Source organism: Bombus pyrosoma, linkage group LG12 (assembly GCF_014825855.1).
Source record: "Bombus pyrosoma isolate SC7728 linkage group LG12, ASM1482585v1, whole genome shotgun sequence".
Classification (NCBI taxonomy): domain Eukaryota; kingdom Metazoa; phylum Arthropoda; class Insecta; order Hymenoptera; family Apidae; genus Bombus; species Bombus pyrosoma.
The window spans coordinates 1,006,304-1,027,640 of NC_057781.1; the positions used below are offsets into that span (position 1 = coordinate 1,006,304).

Genomic DNA, 21,337 nt, shown 5'->3' on the forward strand with positions numbered 1-21,337 from the left:
AGTTTATAGACAGCGTGATTTCTACGACATGATTCAACGCAGCCAACGTGCTTTAACGACGATTGAAATTACCGAGTGTATCCGACGGGAATATCTCTGGATCTCGCTCTCGACGTCATAAATAGCAGATTCATCTAAAAAGGAGTTGCAAGCTGGCAAACGCGTTATTAAGGACGAGTTGACGCTTTAAAACCATCGAGCTATTCAGCCGCCACGCTGCATGCAAACTCTGGAATTACGTAACATCCCAACATATTCGAGTAATAGATAAATTTATGCGTTTTAAAAACACAGTAAGAATGATTGAGAGAATTTATTAAACTATTCGTATCCGCAATTGACTGATTAGCTGGCTTAGGAGAATGAGTCGATCAGCACACAGCCGAACGGTCTGATCATCAATGACTATTTTACCAACGCTTTGTATATCAAGAAACTATCTAATTAGGTAACTACTCGTATCTATGCGTAGTTTACTTTCTGGCAGACCAGGAAACAAATTCAACAAGCACTAATCAGACAAAAAGTGAAACGAATAAGACAAATCTAAAAAGTGTTCTGAAAGTGATACTGCGTGCACCGGGCTATTTCGTAGTGTTATATATTTTAGAAAAATGTCAAAACTCTCTTCAAGGTTCCTTTCATCAATGCTGCATGCCATAACCGTGATTCCAACTCGATTATACGAGATAATATAAACATAAAAGGACATCATTAAGAATGAAAAATTATGTAAATAGAGTAATCATTATAAGAATTTTTTTCTAACGAGTAACGAAGAATACATTAATTTTCAAACAATAAGACGGTTTCTTCATTATTATAATATCACGACGAAACGCAGAACTTCCTGACACTAGGCAGAATATTAATTTCACGCGTCAGAATAAATTCAGGCGACGAGAAATTTGCTTTTAAACTTAATACTTCCTCCTCGCTGGCTCGACCAAGGCTCGAACATATATATTACGTCCTAAAGTAACATAAGTAACGCAAGTGCGCGCACGTAAGGTGCGTGCAAAAGGCGAGAAACCGAGTCGCGTTAAGCGGAATTAACGCGAGAGGTAACTCGAGCTGCTCGCGGAACACACAGCCACCTTTTGTCTTACGAAATTAAAATGAAAAGACTCGTTTCCTCTTATGCTCGAGGAAATAGCGCAACCCTGCACTGTTCGCCCAGCACGCGTCAAAGAGCCAGAAATATTTCATATCCGCAAGCGATAGCGAAAAGTAGCCGACATGCCTCTGTCTTCCTCCCACGCTCCAAATTTCATACGTTCCTCTTGCTACTTTAATTTATTTTGTTACTTTAATTAAAATGTGCATGACGAAATGTAATTCTTGTACGAAGCTTCGTTCTCTGCGAGATCTTTTTGCGAAATATGTTGAAAAGTTTGTTTAAATCAACGTCTCGTATTTGTATCCAACGCACGATTTTCACTGATCAGGACAAATTAATTTTTTTATCCAAGCTTCCAAATTACAAATCTACAGATTTTCATCTGAAGTAACTGAAACATTGAAGATTCGCCCTATATGTGATATCGAAATTCATCAAACTAATGACGAATTCAATTCTGACTAGAATTTGTTTCAATTTTTATAAGAACTCTTTGAACGACCTAATACGTCATATTAAAAGTAAACATTTATCGCCAAATTTAACTATTCTATCAGCTTCCTTCATATTTCGTTCGCTCGATTGTTCGTTTTAGGAGAAAGGATTTACGGAGAAAGTGGCCTTGAGCCAACTGATTCTATATGTAGAATCACAGAGAATCATAACATTGAATGAACGTCGCGCGTTGCAACGTGCAAATGGAACGCATACACATATTTGCGGTCACGTGCAGGATGACACGATATTCGTTGCATCAATATTAAACATCTGCTGAGCATAGATTTGTAGCACGCATCTCCATGAAGCAACCGGGTATCGCCCCTGCACTTGACACTCGACAAGAGCCTCGAGATCAAGTAGTTCAAGTGGTTTTGCCCTGTGAATCGTATTCCTCGAATAATCATCCTCGACGTAGTATGGCTTACGTCTAGAATCATCTGCGATATTAATATATTAATATAAAAACGAGAACGTACTTGGCACTTTCGAAACGATCCTCCTGGTGAATAGGTTTATGCAACAGATTTGTTGTTTTTCGAATTGTATAATTCTGCGCGGGCAATGAGGCTTCTCTTAACTTTGGAGTACATTTTCCAAGAAAAGGGTGCGTTTCTTGATTCTCGTAATTATGACAGGTAGTTCGGTCTACGCTATTCAATGTTCCGTTGCAGCTGGCGCGCATAGACGACCGGAAGCAATATGCAGAGCGTGTCCCTGTTTCAATACCCTATCCGTTCGTGCACGTACCGCGCCTGTGATTAAAAATTGCATTATCCTTAACCATATTGAAAAATTTTCAGTTCCACTTTGCATGTATATCTACGTTGAATAAATAAATTCAGAAAACAAATTGTACTATTGTTCAATTTTTCTACCCTTTATATAATAGATATAGATTTATATAAGCATAGACAATTCCATATCCGTGGAATTCTACAATTTGCAATTATGGGGTGAATTCGAAGTCACTAATGATCGCGGTACTCGTAATGCACCAAAATTAGACAGATTCACGTGGTCGCCAGTTCGAAATGGGGCACAACCGAAAAACTTCATTTTCCCATTTTGGTAGAGCGATTTTGGTCCATTAATAGCGCGCGGTCCCGCGAAAGGTCGCGCACGAAAATGTGCATGAACGTCCGGCAACGTGCCAGGGAGTTGACAGCCGTACCCCGAGCGACGATCTTTCTCGCGCCTAGAAGTTGAAAAGTTTGCCGAGTTTTGCCCACGGGTACAACTTCTGACGGACAGCCAAGGTGAGAGGCGAGGCAAACGAGATCCAAGTGCAGTCCATGAAACGCGAAACTATACCCGCCTGCCGGTGACTGCTCTAACAGGCGCGGACGCATTAGCAAAATTGGAGTAACTCCAACAACAAGGCGTCGAATCGGCACTGGATTTCATGTTCAGTTTCGTTCTTCTCTCTCCTCTCTCTAAATCTTTGTTTATTCTCTTATTCTTTCTCTTCCCTGCATCTCAGCTTCGGCTATCCAAAGGCATCTATCTCTGTGGCACCATGGACTAATTGCAACATTATACCTAGGAAAAATCGTTGTTCTGCGCGTCTGAGAGCGCCGTTCTTCCGTTTCTCTATGCTTTTAATGGAGCCACCGAAGCCTTTTAACAGTCGACGCTAAAGTTTCACAGAGAAGTCGAAGTCGCGAGGATATAAAATAGTCGCGGCGAAATAAAAGATCCCTCCTTGTTGAAGAACTTCCGCGTTAAATGCCAAGTTTTCGCAGGGTTTAATAGCGGAGAGTCGTGCGATATCGGATGAATATAAATGAAGCGTGGATTGAAAGAGGAAAGTGAAGCATATTCTCGGGTGGCGCCTATTTAAACGTCGGAAATAATTAAAATTAGAAGGGAATATCGAATCGTCGCGTCGGTATCGTTATTACCGACTAAAGTTGGCACGTTGATATTGCAATCAGTCTGATGCGTCTCGGACACCATGATGGAACTTGCAAAAAGTTTACACGCGGCTTGGCAAGCGGCAAAGAGCAAACGTTCGTCTCTAGGCACGTCGGAACAGAACGATGACCTGGCAAAGCCGCATTAATATCCTAATGGCTATTCCGATGGATCTTTCGGATAATCAACGAGAAATTTTTTCCCCTGTAAACCGAATTCCGCCTATATTTTGTTTCACAGACGAAACTCACGAATGCACGGCCGAAAAAACGAGGCGAATTACGCGACGGTCTTGCGGCCACCAGCGCGATAAACATTCATGAACGAGAGAAAATTGTTAAAATTTTAAACTAACGACGTGCAGGGTAATTCTCCCTGCGAGATGTAACATTGCGTAAACGGTTTAATAAATTCCTTTGTGAGAGAGCACATTTGGAGCTTCCTGGCGAGTAATTAAAAAATTCCGGACACGCGGCGGGAAATCGAAAGAATTATTTTAAAAGTAGCAAAAGCAATATGTTATGTCCTGCCCTGGATCGATATTTGCTTTAGATAAGGTTTTCTAGCGTGGTAAAACGCAATTAAATTCTCAAAGGTTTTCAATATTCTTGTGTTGTACAATACGATGTAACGCGTGTAATTACGTTTACTTCGTTCTCTTTATATTTGTACTTACTTCTTTTTTTCTCCTCGGAAAGAAGTTAAATTTCGCGTTTAATTAGAAATATGTAGAATGAGAAAGTATGTAAATTTTGTATAAATATATAATTATTGAAACCAGTTTCAAATATACGTATTTATCTTGTAATTATTATAAAATACGCGATGACTATTATAATAGATACAAATAAAGTGTTGTAAATTGACAGAAATATTTCGAAATTTAAAAGATCATCTATGATTTATACGATTTTAAACACGTAGAAACAAAATTCGAAGCTTTCAAGACAGCAACTTCAAAACATATTTACGTAATCTGCGTTTATAATTGACATATTTGAAACATTCCTTCGCAATGAACGCGATTTAGGCGAAATTCTATCATAAACTTGAATCGAAGTCATTCGACAATTTGTCGGTTCGCCAATGCCTGTGTTCATCAACTGATTGTTATTACGTGTAACAGCGAAATACAGGTCCCGGGAACCAAAGGATTCTACGAATCAATCAATTCTTAATCGTGTTATTCGTTCTACGATCCAATTTTCCAACGCGGAAAACCGCAAGCCTCTAGACAAAAGACGATTATAAAAATTGGATCGTTGACAGGAGCCTGTCAATCACCGATTCTTTCGTTTACGTATAAAACTGGATATCCTACAAGTAGCAAAAACATTTCACGAATTCGAAGTTGAAATATAATATCTATCCATTGTTTCCATATAATTTGAATAAAGAAAGAAATCTTTTTATATATAATACATATTTATACATATATTTACAGACAATATTTTATTATGATAATTACAGATCACATGGAAGAACTGTGATAGGTCTATTTTTGTCGTTTCTTCTTTTTTCATTTTTATGCTGCTTAATATCTAAAATCAAGTATTTTAATACGAAATGATTGATCGAAGGGACATATATAACCTGATAGATTTGGAGATATCTGCAATTTATAATTAAAAAATCCTTTAAATAGATACAACTGTTATTATAAAAAATGCATATATACTGCTTTTCCATTGAGTTCCTCTAAATTAAAACGCGGCGCCCAAAAATGTTCGAAGTTTGTCGATTTTTGTATATTTTTCCATTGTTTGAAAATCCAATGGACTTCGGATTAGGATCGCATTATTTACACACCCCCAGCTGCCAGATCACGGAGTTTCATGCACGCTTTGGATATCATTGAAATTTACGAACTACGTAACGTCGCATCCATAGAACACAGCCACCAAATGGTAAATTTCCGAGCTTTGCAAATTAAATGCACCTGTAGACCCGGGCCGTCTCGCGTAGTATATAATCGACCGAAGCAGCAAATCTAGCGTTATAATAAACGCGATTTCGAGCGTTTAGAGTGGAGACCGACGCACGCTTAATACCATGGAATTAACTCCCTGTAAATCATTACGCCGCGTAAATTCTAAATAAAGTTCAGCGACGCGAAGGCCATGGCATTCGCGTGCGCCGTTCGAAAGCCCGTGTACTTGAACGAGTCAGCTGTTTGGTCCATTCGACTAGTATCAACTGGTATTCGTTTAAGATCTCGGTTTCGAAATGAAATCTTCAGACTAATAGCCGATGCATAGAAACTAAAATTGAGGAAAATAATAAAAAAATGTTCTAGATTACAAGATAAAATGAGAGAAGAAATGGAGAATTTCGTAGCTCGTCTAGAGCGGCTTCGATTAATTTAAGTTACATGAAATTTCCAGCGCGGGGCATTGCTCAACGCATAAATAAGGATTAAGCCGTCACGACGACACTGACATCGCTTGCGTTACCTTCGTCGCGCGAATTCAAGACTAATTTATTCATAGATCGATTAAAAAACGAGAGAGAACAAAAAGTTCCTTCACAACGGCGACGCATGTTAAAGAACGAAGGTCGGAAAATAATTTCGGCAAGAGAAAAGACTATTAATTCAGATAGAGTCCGTTATAAGCAGTATAAGAATTGATGCACTTATATGGTGATGCTTGTTGATGACAAGTTTTCGCTTATTTGGGATTCTTGGTTTATATTGACGAAACGTTAACGAGGAACGAGATCTTGAATGCTTCGAAAGGAGAGAAACTAGCTTAAGTCATCAATCGACTAGTATTATAACTTCGAATCAACAACTTCGAAGTTGTAAGTTAGAATGTTGGAATTCCAAGAGCGAAACTTGCAGCAGCTCTCTTGCCTGCAAATTGTTACTGTTCATTAACTTCGCTCAATCACATCTAACCCCCATTTTTCCCCTCCTACTCACCGTGCTCGGCAAATAAAGAGTATAAAATCGTAACACGTATAGGTAGGACATGAAAATAAAAATGACGCGAAACATTCCAATCGATCAGATGCGTGGACTAGTGAAAACAGTACTTCTGAATTCACTCGCTCTGTCTTTCCAAGATTTTCGTAAAAAAAGCAAAAGAGTCGTAGTTGTTGAAGTCGGAAGCGGAAACATCGGAGAGCTTTCTTTGCATGGGAATGTATGGACCGCGATAACGATATAAATATTCATTAACAGTGTTTCGGTGTTTACTTATGCTTGTTCCCTGGCACCGGGCAACCCTATGTAAAAGCAGAATCAAAAACGAGTACAAATGAATTTGTGACCTAGCTTTGACGTTTAAAAAGAGGGAAAATTGCACTGAAGCATTTTTTAGCATTTTTACGTTGGAAGAGGATAGAAAAGAAAAAAAGAGAAGCGAGATGCAAGTTGCAACATAGTGCACGTTCAGTATTTCTTGTTGTTGATTAATTTAAGTGCCCCTGAAGAAAATAATATTACACGAGCACTTTGTATTTTCGCAAATTCTAACGTTTATAATTTACAACGCAGTTATTATTCGATTTGCATATTCTCTGACAGCCGTATAATTAATAGTTACTTAACCGAAAGCACGATCATAGAGGTAGACTTTTTCCTGCGGCTCCAGCTTTAGATTATACATGTAAATTCTGAATGAGAAACGTTTCCGTGGTTGGCACGGAATGAAATTTTGTTTGAAACGAGATTATGGTGGTAAGTTTTGCATGAAATCCATAAGCTAGTTTCAGAATAATTAACTCAACTTTAATGTAATCGCACGAATTTTGGACAACTGTGGTTCCCTTGGCCAACGAAGTAATAAAATCACCGTGGATATTTTGATAATCATCGTTATTCTGCAATGACAAGAAACAAATATATAATTCTCAAACTAGCCACAGTTTTAAAACAACATTCTATTGAAATACAATTATACTTTTTCTGTAAAATTATGTTCTAGGTGCTACTGATAATCTCATTACAAATTCAACAACCCTTACATGGCTTTTGAATAACATGACTATCAATGACAATCACGATAATAAACTGTGACAAATCGACTGATAATTCGAGCGATCTTAGGTGCTAATGACACGATCTCGATAATCTCTATAATCTTGCAATTATCTGGAATGACAGGATCTTAATACAAAGGGGGTAATGATGTAAGGATGCAACTTCATTATTCTATGTCCATCTTATGAACCATTTAACTAAAGTTGGGTAATATTTCATTTTGTAATTACGTAATAATAAAACAAATCGAAATTGCGTAACTACGGAATGATGAAATCTGCTGAAATTAAATTACACCATGTATTGCTAAATTAATTATAATGTTGTACATCATGCGGGAGTAATATGAAATTCTTGCCATGTAAACCCATTCTAAACAATTTAACGTCGGCATTCAATTCCATAGTGAACGAGACCCACCATATTTTCGATAATTTACTATATCTACCTAATGAATATCCAATCTGCCTTAATTTATGATATGAAATGTTGTTATTCATTGAAAAAACTTCCTCTTCTGCAACTAAATATTTCTAAATTTTGAATAGGAAAAGTTTATTACTTTCACTCGACTACATCATTATTCAACATTCAATTAGTTATTTCGAGACTTCCGGACAGATAGTTAATGAACTTGAGAGTAATCTCTAAGTCACTAATCAAAGACCATCAGGAGAGTATATGATTCACTGAGAAACACGTTGAGGAGTTAGTTCACGGAACATCACAACTTGCATCACGCTCCATAAACTATGTAATCGAGATTCTCATTATAATTTCATAGTGGGATCTAAATTTCCATTCAAATGCAATATAAAACCAAATTTCGAAACGACCCTCCACTCTCTTCTCATTAATCAAACATTTTGCGAATATGTAATATAAATTAATAAATATTAATGCACTCGAAATTTCTCAAAATACACAAGAACAAAATTATGCGGTGATAAACAGCACAGAATTTTACAGTTTGTCGGATCTCTATTACCATCGCTTGATTCCATTGGTGTAAACCAGTATGAGTGTCGGTGGAGATTTTACGCGTGGAAGGAAAGTACAAGTAGGATTTGACAACTCCTTCTTAGACAGCGAGGAACAGGAATATAGAAGAGACGATTGGAAGGGAGGAATCTAAAAGAAAACTAGACGAACGTGACCGGCATAATGCAGACTCGAATTCTTCTAGACCGGGAAATCTTTAGCGGTGCCACGCTGACGTAGACTACAATCCTGGAATAAATTTACAGTTCCCCGTATTCGGTTAATACCGTGTTTGTCTTATCTCACCAGCAATTTCACTGGTTTTCCAAGCGAATGCAGCGATAACCGTTTCTCCTTCCCGTTAATGTACAGTTTCGTGGTGTTCGGAAGAACTTTCCGGAAGTGAAATGTAATTCGTTAAAATCTACAGGCTCATAGACTACCGGCGCAACGAAGCTTCGATCGTATCTCGTATTCAATTGTATCTCCAAGTGGAAAATCAATGAATATTAACAAGGAAATAAGATGAATTCGACGATTACAGTATTCCTATCGTCCAGTATAGTTTCGTCGATTAACACCTCGAGCTTCTATTTCGCTCAGTTTCTATTTAACACGATTAAAGGTATCTATAGTCTTAAATTCATATCTGAAATAAATATAGAAACATTTTGAAATAAAACGTTCTTCAAGATTTTATGATAAGCAGGTATATTATTACATGACAGTCCGTAACGATCGAGAAATCGAGGAAATCCTTCGAAATCACGTGATTTCTAAAGATACTCTGAATACTTTAGTCGGGTAACCCTCGTCAGAAGTTTACTTGCACGTCCCACTTTACGCAGACAGAATGAATCGCTCCTGCCCTTTCGGTTCGCTGACTATACTGTGCGCTTTCCATTCCAGGTACTATACCAGGGATCGACGAAGCGATCGACCAAATATCTTCCCCTTTCTGGATTCGATGACGAACTTTATGCCATTCTGGTACCACTTACGGTTTACATTCGTAATTTTACGACCTTGCTCCATGCTTGCGATGCTGAAATCCACGCAGCTGTGAGACCGAGAGACCCTCCGTTCCGACCCAGAATTCAGGACGCTTTGAGCAACGAACCACAAAGCTCGTATCACCGACGCGATGTTATGATAAATAGATTTTCAGCTACCAAGGGATGCGACTTAATTTGTTATTTCTTGAATATTTTTCCGGTATTTCGTGAGACAAGTATTTTTCAATCAAAATAGTGAATTTGTTCAGAAAATTGGAAAAATAAAATGGTTAAAGATAACACTCTACATTTAAAATTTTTATATCTGATGCTTACATCATTTGAAAATCATGACAGATACATTTCCACTGATTTTTAAATTTTAAGTATCACTTCAGGATTTAAACAATAATATTTTTAATATTTCGAAAAGAGTGAGAGTGACAAAAAGTATTTATTTCGAAGCTCTTTTATTCATTCCATTTAAACTTTGACACGTTGCCCAATAAACCACCATCAAATATATCAAAAAGAAAAGTCAATGAACTAATAAAATTTTCTGCTTGGTCCGACGTATTGCAGGGAAATCATGAAAGAGAGGAGAATAACAAAGTGTGCACGTGCGTTCACGTTTAGATAACGTTGATGGGTTCCCATAATAAGTAGTCGGTATCATCAATAAGAAAATGTCGTCCTTGCTCTCTCGCATCAATCCCAATTTTCACAGCGTGCCCGTAGAGTTCTCACATAGAAATTTCTCGTATCTGACATAGCTCGTAAATTGGAAAACAGACGATCGGAAACGCGATGACACAAACATTAAAACGAGCCAATGAGAACGTCTGTTCACGAGGGGAAGATAAAGAAAACTAGACATCGCATTTTCCCCGTGACTAGTTCCAGATAACAGTCGTTCCCGCGAGAGAATTAAAAATTAACACGGTTAAAATTTAAACAAACGAAACCGGGAGTCTGCTTGACTCGCCACTAAATTGATCACCGGTTATTAACGATCGGGTGATATGAATGAAATGTAAATGGATGTGTTCTCGAAACTAGTAAAAATTGCTCGAACTGCCTCATTTTTCATAGAAAGGGGAACAAAAATTGTCAGGCCACTTAAAAGGGATAATTGATGCGGAACAAAGTCCTTTTAGGGTTTATCTTGTTCTTAAATGACCCGCACGACGCTACTCCATGCCCTCCTAGCGCTTAAGTTCGCTAAAATTAATTGACTGAAACTGTTACGCACCTTTTAAAAATCTGAACGAACCTAGGACACGGAGCTACCAAATCGCGTTAAACTTTGAGCACTTTAGGTGCCATTTTATGTTACCTACGGTTCTAAATGCTTTTTAATTGTTTAAGTTCTGTACGATTCTTCCTAAAATCTGTTGGCGTGAAAATAAACATCAAAATCAGAAAATCAACAAAATTGTATTCACCGTATTGTTCCCAAGCAGTCGTCATGATTGCAAGTTTATATCGTATGTAAGTAAGGTGTATTTTCAGAAGACATGATAAATATTATTGTGAATAAATATTCCTAAATATATGAAATTCTTCCACGAAAAATTATCTCAATGACCTAGTATGTGTACGTATATTATTCTGTCATGCAAACATAAAAAATAATTACTAAATAATCTTTTTCTGATCTTAATAAATTCATCTTTGCAAAATGTAATCTCGTTATATGTTCTAATCGAATTTAAAGGACTAATTTAATTGTCGAAGGTAAATTCATTTAAACCACAAACCATTCTATTTCAAAAGCTGGAAATCGGTGGATCGCAACGCGACGAATAAAGCGCAACCTTTTTGCTACATTCGACATCTGCCCGGATGCAGAAACGCATTATTTACCAGTCAAAGTTGATGCACCTGCGGGATTCCACGTATTTGTATGCATACATGAGGTACGGACTGCAGGCGATCTAATTCTAATCCAAACATTTCCGGTCCATTGACGACGCGTATCTTCCATTAATGGACTATTTCATTACTGAATCATACCGCGACTGGAAATATTGAATGCGATCGAATCAACCTCGAACTGCAATTTAATATCGACCGGAGAGATAATATGTTTCGATATCGAGATGATTAACGATACGGTTGCTTCGATAAATAACGTTTGGCATTAATTTGTAAATAAGTGAAATATGATAAACTGTGCAGAAATATATGTTAATATTAATACGCGTATACAAAAGGCGGACAATATCGAAATAATTGTTCGCAATACGAGTAGTGTTTTAATGAAGATAAAACGACACACGGTGCGTTAATTGTTATCTTTCGGTGGAGGACGTTGCATGCGACCAACAACATTCCGACAAACGGAAAAATGTAATTATTCGTAATGCGTACACTGGTGACTATTAATATTCATTCCGCGATTTCTGTAACCGTAACTGTGTATTTCACGCATTTCAATAAAAACAAGCGAATAAAACGATTCTGCCTCCTCCATTTTAATATTACCTAAACGATCGATAATATCGCATCGCGTTACGCCCTAACGAGTGAACAAATTTCAAAAGGAGCCCTCGATTAATTTCAGACATTTGTTACCTTACTTGTATATTTCAATCATAAAACTGCGACACTTACAAAATGTGAAGTGACACTCATTTCCTTCGATTTAACCAGGTTCAAAGGGCCCATAAGGTTACGAGCTCTTTCAAAGCATACTTTAAGGGCCGGAAAGCCGATTCGTGATCCACCAACGAGTAATCTCGACAATATGCGTGGACATCGAGGGACATGCACTGACACCGACACGCTCGCGTCATCCAGTATGATTTATATGACACGTCCCGTTATAATACCGCTCAACCATAATGCAATTCTAGCGGCTGGAAGCGCAGGAAGTGACATGAAGAGCAACACCACGTGGTAACCACCGTGCGTGGTTCGCCAATGACCTCTTATTCCTGCTATGGGTACTATAGTGCGGCAACATCAAATACCGATAGCTAAAGAACTTCATGATAAAAAATTCGCTGATGAAAAAACGTATTCGTTATGTGTACGGAAGATATTATCCCTCTTATACAGGATAATATTAGCAGTGGATTAAAGCTATTTGTTGATTATATTATGAAAAACTCGAGACACGAAAATACCTTGGGATTAATTAGCAATATTCGTTTCTTGGTAACGTGAGCTCCGCTAAAATCGAGCAGAGATATCGTGAGGATAATAATAATAATCAGTCGAGTATTGTTATACAAAATAGGAAACAAGCGAAGAAAGAGGAACGAGAGAGGCAAGCAGGAAATCTAATGGGATTAGGATCTCGATGAGCCGGGATAATACGAAACAGGGATGTGTTTTCTCAAGGGAAAGAGTGGCGTACGTGGAATTTCAGATTTCGGAGCTAGCTCGGGAAACCAAAATGGTACCGTGGCAAACGAGCCCTGCAACAATTCACGCGAACGAAAATTTCCCGATAAGACGAGTTTGTTATGCCAACGAAAGTTTCGAAAATATGTTCGGACGTATATCTGAGACCGTCTTGCCAACAATTGTCAAATAAATCTAACAGTTAATTACGAAGAATAAACGATTTGAATTGAGATCGTCTCTCGCCGCAAAATTGATCCTATTTCCTAGAAAGCACGCGACAAGGGATGAAAAAGGGGATGAATGGCTTGGTAGGTAGGAGTAGGAGCAAGAACCACAAACGAGAAAGATAATCGCGGCGGCCGTAGGCATCCCAGAAAGTTATAAGAACCGGAGACCGCAGTTTACTCGATTTGGCGAGTGAATACTCGCGTTACATTCGAACCGCTTTCAGTCTCCTTCCACCTATTTCATACCCTCGTTTCCCTTCCTACGATTCAGGGTAAAGTATGCGCCATCTACGTTGAATTTCAAACGATGCTGCAAATCGAACGAAGCCCTCCATGAATCTTTTCATTCGAATACCGCAGCGCTGACGATGCCACTGGAGAAGTTGGTTGTCAAGCTTGCTGAAAAGGGCAGGTTACCGTCGACGTTTGAATGACATGAGAATGACAGAGGTGATCGAAGCCGATAAATCGTGATAAATGTCGGAAAAATGACGGAAAAATAATATGAAAACAATAAAAGGACGATTCGAGAGATTGGATTAATTTGAATTCCGTCTAAAATTTAATTTTCCCTAGTATTATGTGACAATCTGTAACGCCAATGTCCTAAGCGTGAATAATTGTTTTTCGCATGTGAAAATTATACTCTTAAAGTACGACAATTTCGAGAGGCAGCAGAATATCGTACGAGCATTAAATCCCAAGAATAATTAAAAACATAAATTTTCCTGAACTAATTCGTGCTTGTTCTTTTTTTTAAATAAAAGAAAAGTTACGTGTTTTTAATGGTCGCCTGCGTAATCCTAACAAATTGTAGGGATCGATCATAGAAATGAAAACACATGGGACTAAATCAATCGCAATATTTTTCGCACTGTCCCTATGAATTCATATCGCCGATAAGAGAACTTAACGAAATTCCAATCGATCTCCCATCACAGTAAAGGTTACAGGAAAAGTATTGTCCCACTAGTATTTCAACATCAAGGCGGCGTACGAGATTGAGATAGCATTCAATCGTCGCAATAGTTTACGAATCGAAAATCGACGCACGATTAAACTATAATTTCTATCTAGAATCAAAGGAGGAAGATAATGGTGGAAATTCGAGCACGTGCAACGTCGTAACGCGGCTACTTGTAAAATTATACGAATACCTCTGGGATTATAACTGAATATTTGCGACTGATACTTGATCATAAATTTGCACGATCTATTCGAACAACAAGAACAAGAAGAAAAGCGGCATCAATTCGAATAAACCATTCTTCGATATTTTTAGTTCACGCATATTCGTACAATATACGATACATTGGACAAAACAAAAGGTACGAATGGAAAGACAATCTGTTTTCAGTTAAAAGTCAAAGTGTTTAGTTATCAACGAGGATTAATTTGTGCAAGGGTTCTTTTGTAGTCACACGTTTTGTCTACTTACATGTCTCGTGTCAGCCGCAAGAAGGGGCGTGTGTGCCTGCAACAATGAGTGCCCAGAAAATTAGACTGTGAAACCCCAATAGAATTCTTATTTGCTTTCTAAAGTTTCATGCTTCAGAAAAGACTCTGATTCATTCGTCGCCGAGGACACGAGTTCCCCGGGCCAAAGCATGCTATCATGCGATAACACGCGCCGGGAAGGGGTCATGCAAGGGAGCAAGAGTGAAACTGCCTTTGGACCAGCAATCAAATCTAACGCAGGCTTTTCAAAACATTTCTCTCCCATCGCTATCTATGAAACAATATGTACTTTTCAAAGAAAAAAAAGATTTCTTTTAAACTTGCATTTGCTGAAGAAGCTGAAAATTTGTAGAGCAACGATTTTACTTGTAACCTGAAAAAGTTAAAAGCGAAGCTGCAACGTCCGTGATATTCGATATCGAATTAAATTTTAACTCGGTTTAATGATGTTTGTCGTGGAACAAAAGCAGGATAGAACGTAGATTAAATATTAAATAATTAAGTATATTTGCCCCATATCGTAACGATGAAAGTAAATTAATTCTGATAATTTGAAATGTAAATTTTACTTTTTTTCGAAAATGCGGAGGAACAAAAGAAAAGCTGGTTCGGTAGTTTCCCTCGTAGAATATCATGTGAAAAACGGTAACGCAAAATTCCTCAAGGAAACTTAACATGTTAACTGGAAAAGTTTGGAATCGAACGGCAATTCGAGTTCTCGAATTTCCTTTTACAGGGTCCTGGAAATCTATGTTCTACGGAAATATGTTTCCATCAATTCTCGAAATATCGCTTAGCGAATCAACATCCTGCAAGTTTTCTAATAAGTTTGAATTTTGTAATTTGTCCAGTTACACTTCCATCTTGGATTTTTCCTGTTCTTAACCTTATCTCATTGGTTTCTATCAAAGAACCAAACGATGTGACCTATCGCTTTGTCCGTTTATCGATGCATGCTCAAACAGCCACTCTACAATATATCGGTTGTGTACACACATTTAATCCCTTAGGTGCGATGCGCCATTATAGTGGCTCACTCTACTGACTCATTCGCTCACCGTTTGAACTAAATGATCTTTGTTAGTGTTATGTTATGACAGTGTTAACAATATACAGACAGAATACAGTCTTTGTTTTGATACGCCCGTATCAGATATCAATTGTTGCTTTTCGTTAAAATAAATATACCATTGTTAGATGTTCTTTTTAACATGCCGATCCATATCCTTATAATTTTTTAGAATCTTCAACCTCAAAATGTCGCTACAAAATAGAAAACGAATAGCAATGTGAAAAACACTATAGCGCTATGAGTGAAAATTGTGACGTGGGTTTATGCGTCGTACTGTGCTTTAAAATATACCGCACTCAATTGTATTGATAATTATTAAAGTAAATTATTAAAGTTAAAGTATATGCATTATAAAAGAAAAATTATAATTTCACTACCAAAAACTTCATTCCAATGTGCTTGCGTAGAGAACAGCATTATTATCCGTTGTACATTGCAGTGCTATAACGTTTCCATGTAATTCGCGTCAAACTCTGCTGTACAGAGAAACAGCCCCGCACAAAATTCAACCGTACCTAAGAGGTTAAATACCGTCCTCCACAGTGTACCATTGATTCGCTCGTCGAAGAAAGAATAATCGCAAATGCTACGCGTAATATTGTTTAATTACGCTTTTTATTAAACGTTCGTTTCGGTTGAAGTTGAATTACGTAAAAGAGCGCTTCAGAAAAGGATATTTATTTTCACTTTGAAAATTACACATCCCAATTCCGTTTCTTTTCACACCGATAGCCTCCATTAGAAAGCAGTTCCTCTGATTGATGAATCCGTCGCGAATATTTCACTTTCTAGCTGGAAAACAAGCGCGATCGTCGCAACGAGGAAAAGATCTCCATCAACGGAACGAGAAGAGATAAAACGAGGTTATGGGGCTCGTTATCACCGGGACGGAAAGGAAGGGGGGAAGCCACAGTTGCACCTACTCCGTTACTCGACGAGATGATCGAAATGAATCACCAACCTCGTCTCATTTCCATCGTGTTCCCAACTCCTATTCTTATCTTGTCATTTTGTCCCCTGTTTCTCTCTGCGAAGCCAATTCTAATCGTAATTTATTGAAACTTGAATCGATTCGTGCTGGTTGTACGCAAACGCGAATGTCTAACGAGTCTTTCGGGTGCTATTTCCATAGAGTGAAATGTATTATGTCGACGTCTGTATGCGGACCATTCAGTTTGAGCCCTTCATTATTAAAACATTTATGTAATGGTCTCGAATCTGACAATCAACATTTATACAGAAACGTTCGCAAAATGAATCGCGTCCCAGTACGTCTGTACCCAAGAGTACAGCTCCACAGGTATTTTGCCATCTCGAATAGCGGCAAAATTAATTAAACGCTGATAATAGGAAGTTTTGCAAGAACAATCGGAGTTGTATCGGCGAATGGTAAATCGGATCGATCCTCGCCAAGCTGTTGCCTTTGTCGTGGTTTCGAATGGCCGCATCCCAGAATTTGATCTCATAACGATAAATAAAAACGCCGTGAAATAACAATAGGCCGAAAATAACAGACGGATAATTTCCTCACTTCGTAACGTCGAGAACAATAAAAAGCCTCTTCTGGTGAGTGCAATGGGAGGAAGATGGCTACCATCGTTTGCTACCTCCATCAAACTACTTCCTTCACTTTAATCCGCCCCGATTCCCATCCCTTTCAAGCGGAAACGATAAGAAGTCAAGAAGACTTCTCCAATTCCATCGGGAAATAATTGCCTGAAAATAAAACGGGACAACCTTGGAGGGAGTCGAGGTGGCTGATCTTGAAAAAGAATCGGCAAGGTAGGAAGTGAAAGTTCATTCAACAAGTACTCCCCAGATGGAGGAGAAACCATGCTAATACAATTGCTTTGCGATGGAAACCAGGCGTTTTTGTTATTCATGAATCCACTAGACGATATCAGAGTTTACGCCCACTGCGAACTTGTCGGCGCGCTTATACGGTGAAATTTAATCGAGCAGACACCCCGAGAATCAATAAAATATCGGGTGCAATAAATTCGATTTTCGCCTTTTAAGGTAAAGAAAGAGATGATCTCTTGTTGGAGGCGAAACGACATTGAAGAGCAATTTTCACCGGATTTCTGAAAGAAAATGTATTCAGAGAAAAGTGTGTAACGTTGAATAGATATACCCATCGTTGGAAAAGAAGGTCGATAACTAGGCGATTTTACGACGAAATCTCGTCGTTCTTGTTATTCATAGAGCTGCCATGCGAAATATGAATTGATGCACTCTAACGCGTATAAGCGTACTTACGTATAGAAAATATGCAAACCCTGTGGATAAAACTGAATATGGAATATCCGTATTCGTGTTACGACACTATGAAATATTCGGTATTTCCTCTCGTGTATAGCCAAACTAATTGTGTATACAAGAAGCGACAAATTAAACGGTGAAATTGCACTTCGCTTGGATAAAACTGTTTTTTTAGTTTTAGTACAATTATTTAGGCAAATTTACAAATATGAACATTTTTGGTTTGACGTTAAGAGATAAAATAGTACGTTATTATGAGACAAATTACATTTATAACATAAACAGGGATTTCATCGTTATTACTAAGATTTAAAACCTGCGGGCGTTTGTATCTCTATTAAGAATTATTTTTTATACTCTCCATTTTAATTATTTTAAAATAGTTTTAATCAATCTCTTAGAAATCGAAACTTTATAATATCTGTAATTAGAATCGAATATTGTAATCGAATATTTTTCATACTTTGATATCTAAAAACTGTCAGATATTTAAATATACAGTCAATGTGTCCATATTATTTATATAAAAACTTTAAAACTCTGCAACACGTGAGCTTTCGAAAAATCAATTTCGACAAATATTTTCCACAAAATACTTCAATTGAAACGACATGTTTCTCCATCAAAGGAACTCTTCACTTGGAAACCGAGTATTAGAGTTCCATCTCTATTTTTCTGGAATACCTGCTATGTTTTCACAGCAAAGTGTGCAGTGAGAAACAAATAGGAAATAACACATTGCTATTTCGTAAAAGTAACTTGTAAACAATTCAGTCGTCTGCCATTTTGTACCACCTCAGACGATTTACACTATGATTCCATTGACTGTTCGAATATTTCTGTACGCAATTTCTCGTATCTCGCATTCAATCTTCGATTTTCCCGTGGGAAAAGCGCAGCTTTCCAACCTGGAACTACTATAGTTCACACGCGTGCAAAAATAAAAGAATCACTGCGAAACAAATATCGTTGTATTCGCTGGATATAATCGGATCATTATTTAGCGAATTTATTATTTTAACGAACATCGAATTTCTTTTATTTCTTTCGCATAATATATAAATTCATTTATGATTTCCTAGAACTAAATTTAACTATTTTTAAGAAGAAAGCCATTTATTCTGTCACATTAATTTCATTCAATACAAAATAATCAATTTCCTTCCTTTTACGACAAAAATTAGATTTGTTTCCATTAACGTATTTCTCAGAGTAAAGTGAGAGAACACTGCGTCGTCATAGTTGTTTGAAAACAAGAGCAGGAAAAAAATGGTAAACGGCCACGAAATGAATTTTCTTCTGGAAATTCGTTTGAGGAAGCATCTAGCTTCGCTTCAAACTGAAGAGTAAAAAAGAGCAAGGCAAGAAATTTGTGACGAAGAGGATGAGGATAGAGGGCCGAGAATAGAAAAGACAGTGCAGACCTGAATGGTAATTAATTACCAGAGACCACTCGCTGTCGCCGGAAGCTCTCGATTCGCGATGCACGGTGGAATATGAAATTCAATTAGCTTGTACGTGAGCACACTTCCGAATCCACAGAATTATGAGCACTGTCCGTAAGCTTCTTCCACGATTTTCCGAAAACTTTTTCTACTCATGACGCTGGGAATTAACTTCCCTGAATTTTTTTCTTTATGTAATTAGGATAATTTGTTGTTCAATCTCTCGCAGTGGTGCATCCGTATTAGTAATACACGACGTTCGAAATATATTCGTTCGAATACTTGTTCTAATTTGTTTACGCGTTTATCCTCGCGAATTACGTACATTCTCGTTTGCCTCGTAAGAAAATTAGCATGGTTTCAGTCCAGGAAAAATTTTCGGAAAAGCGTTTCGTTCAACGGATACGGCGCCATCATTTGATATTCCCTCAGTGCTCCTGCGTTCTTACTGTGTATCTATCGAATATTTCATTTCGAACTAAAAGTAATAAAACTCATGGTGAAAGTAATCATCTACCTGAAGCAAGTACTCTGCGCCGTTAACGGGAAAAGTTTCGTTTGCGTGCGTGCATACCTATTTGAACATACCTATCAAATCGTTTAATATAGTTGCACCGTGTTCTACGTTTCGTTTGATGTAGGAAAATGGAAACGTTTTAAGATCATTCGCGAGGAAAATTATCTTGCTTTAGTTTTAAAGCGTATTGGATAAACATTATCTCGTATTACGTATGAGACAATTGCGGTTCAAGATACTCTGACTTCCGTAGATTTCTTTTAATCTTCTAGTACCAAACCGGTCTGAACGAAGATTAGAGATCTAGCGGAAAAATGAAAATTACACGGTTATGCGAGATACGATTTAACGAGCGTATAATTACTCAAATTTTACAGAAACGCATTAGTAATATCTCAGCTTTCTAATCAATCACGATAATTAAGAGACACGTCAACCGTAGTCTATCATCGGTTTATATTTTATCATTTTTTTACTTAAATTCTTTCCTTCTGTCTTTTTATACCGCAGATAATCACATCAGTGTATAATGTTACAAAGTTTAGATTCTTCACATTTTGCTTTTTTATTATACGCGAAGGAGAGGGTGTCCAAGAAACTGCGAATGCAGATGCAAACAAAAGTAGGAAGATTGCAGCCGTTTCGTCGTTAATGTATTTCAATCCGCACGCACCACGGCTGGCAAAGTCGTTTTCTTAGAAAATGGAATGATTCGAATTCGGCTACATTTACACATTTATGGAATATCGATTTCCGGCTCCTCCGGTGGAAGAGACAGCCTGGAAGCTTCCGTATATTCACAGGCTGAATTCGCCGAAGGCTAGACCGCGTTTTAAAGCCATCGGGAACCGCAGTCGCGAATTCCGATCGATCAAGTTACAATACAAGAAGCGTCGGTAATAGCAACAGTATTTTATAGTTGAGTCGTAAACTTTGTAGAAAAATTAATATACCCGAATGTGACACAAATTAATCGATGTTCGAGCTGGTATAGTTTACTAGAAAAATATCTCAAACGAAAGTTTATTGTCGCTAAATAAAGAATACATTAATACAGAAAACACAAGACGACACTGGTTTTTTTCAACAAAGAAAAACTTCTTTTATATCAGTTTTATATCACTTTTATATCTTTCATTTAATATCAATGAACTTTAATTTAAAACTTTATAACGACTAATTTGTGTCACAGACTTTACATGCATTTTTTTTTTTTTTTTTTTAGATATTACAATTTCAAATAATACGGATATCGTATAATAAATGAACGAATGAGAGTAAATTTCCTGGAAAATAATACTGAAGATTTTTTTTAATATAGCAACCACACTAAGACCGGAAGTTATCGTTCGGCTCAATGGCCAGCAGCTTCGACTTTTTAAGAATATGGTCTCTGATAGCTTCAGAGAACATCCTCAATCCGAGCTCCGAAAATTCCATCTAGGATGTACGTCGGCTGCTTCCGTATTTACATGCGCATTCTAAAAGAGATGTAAGCAAAATTGC

At 37.6% G+C, this 21,337-nt stretch overlaps 1 protein-coding gene across 23 annotated transcripts in view; it reads right to left on the reverse strand.

Moving 5' to 3' along the window:
* LOC122573521 (disks large 1 tumor suppressor protein) overlaps positions 1 to 21,337 on the reverse strand; it is a 533,282-nt gene that overhangs the window by 99,915 nt on the left and 412,030 nt on the right. For 21 of the 23 annotated variants that reach the window (XM_043739984.1, XM_043739982.1, XM_043739987.1 and 18 more), the window contains one exon: positions 14,516 to 14,551. The exons of the other annotated variants lie outside the window; for them this stretch is intronic. In XM_043739984.1, coding sequence (XP_043595919.1) covers positions 14,516 to 14,551 — 36 coding nt within the window. The remainder of the gene's footprint in view (positions 1 to 14,515; positions 14,552 to 21,337) is intronic. 23 annotated transcript variants of the gene reach the window in all.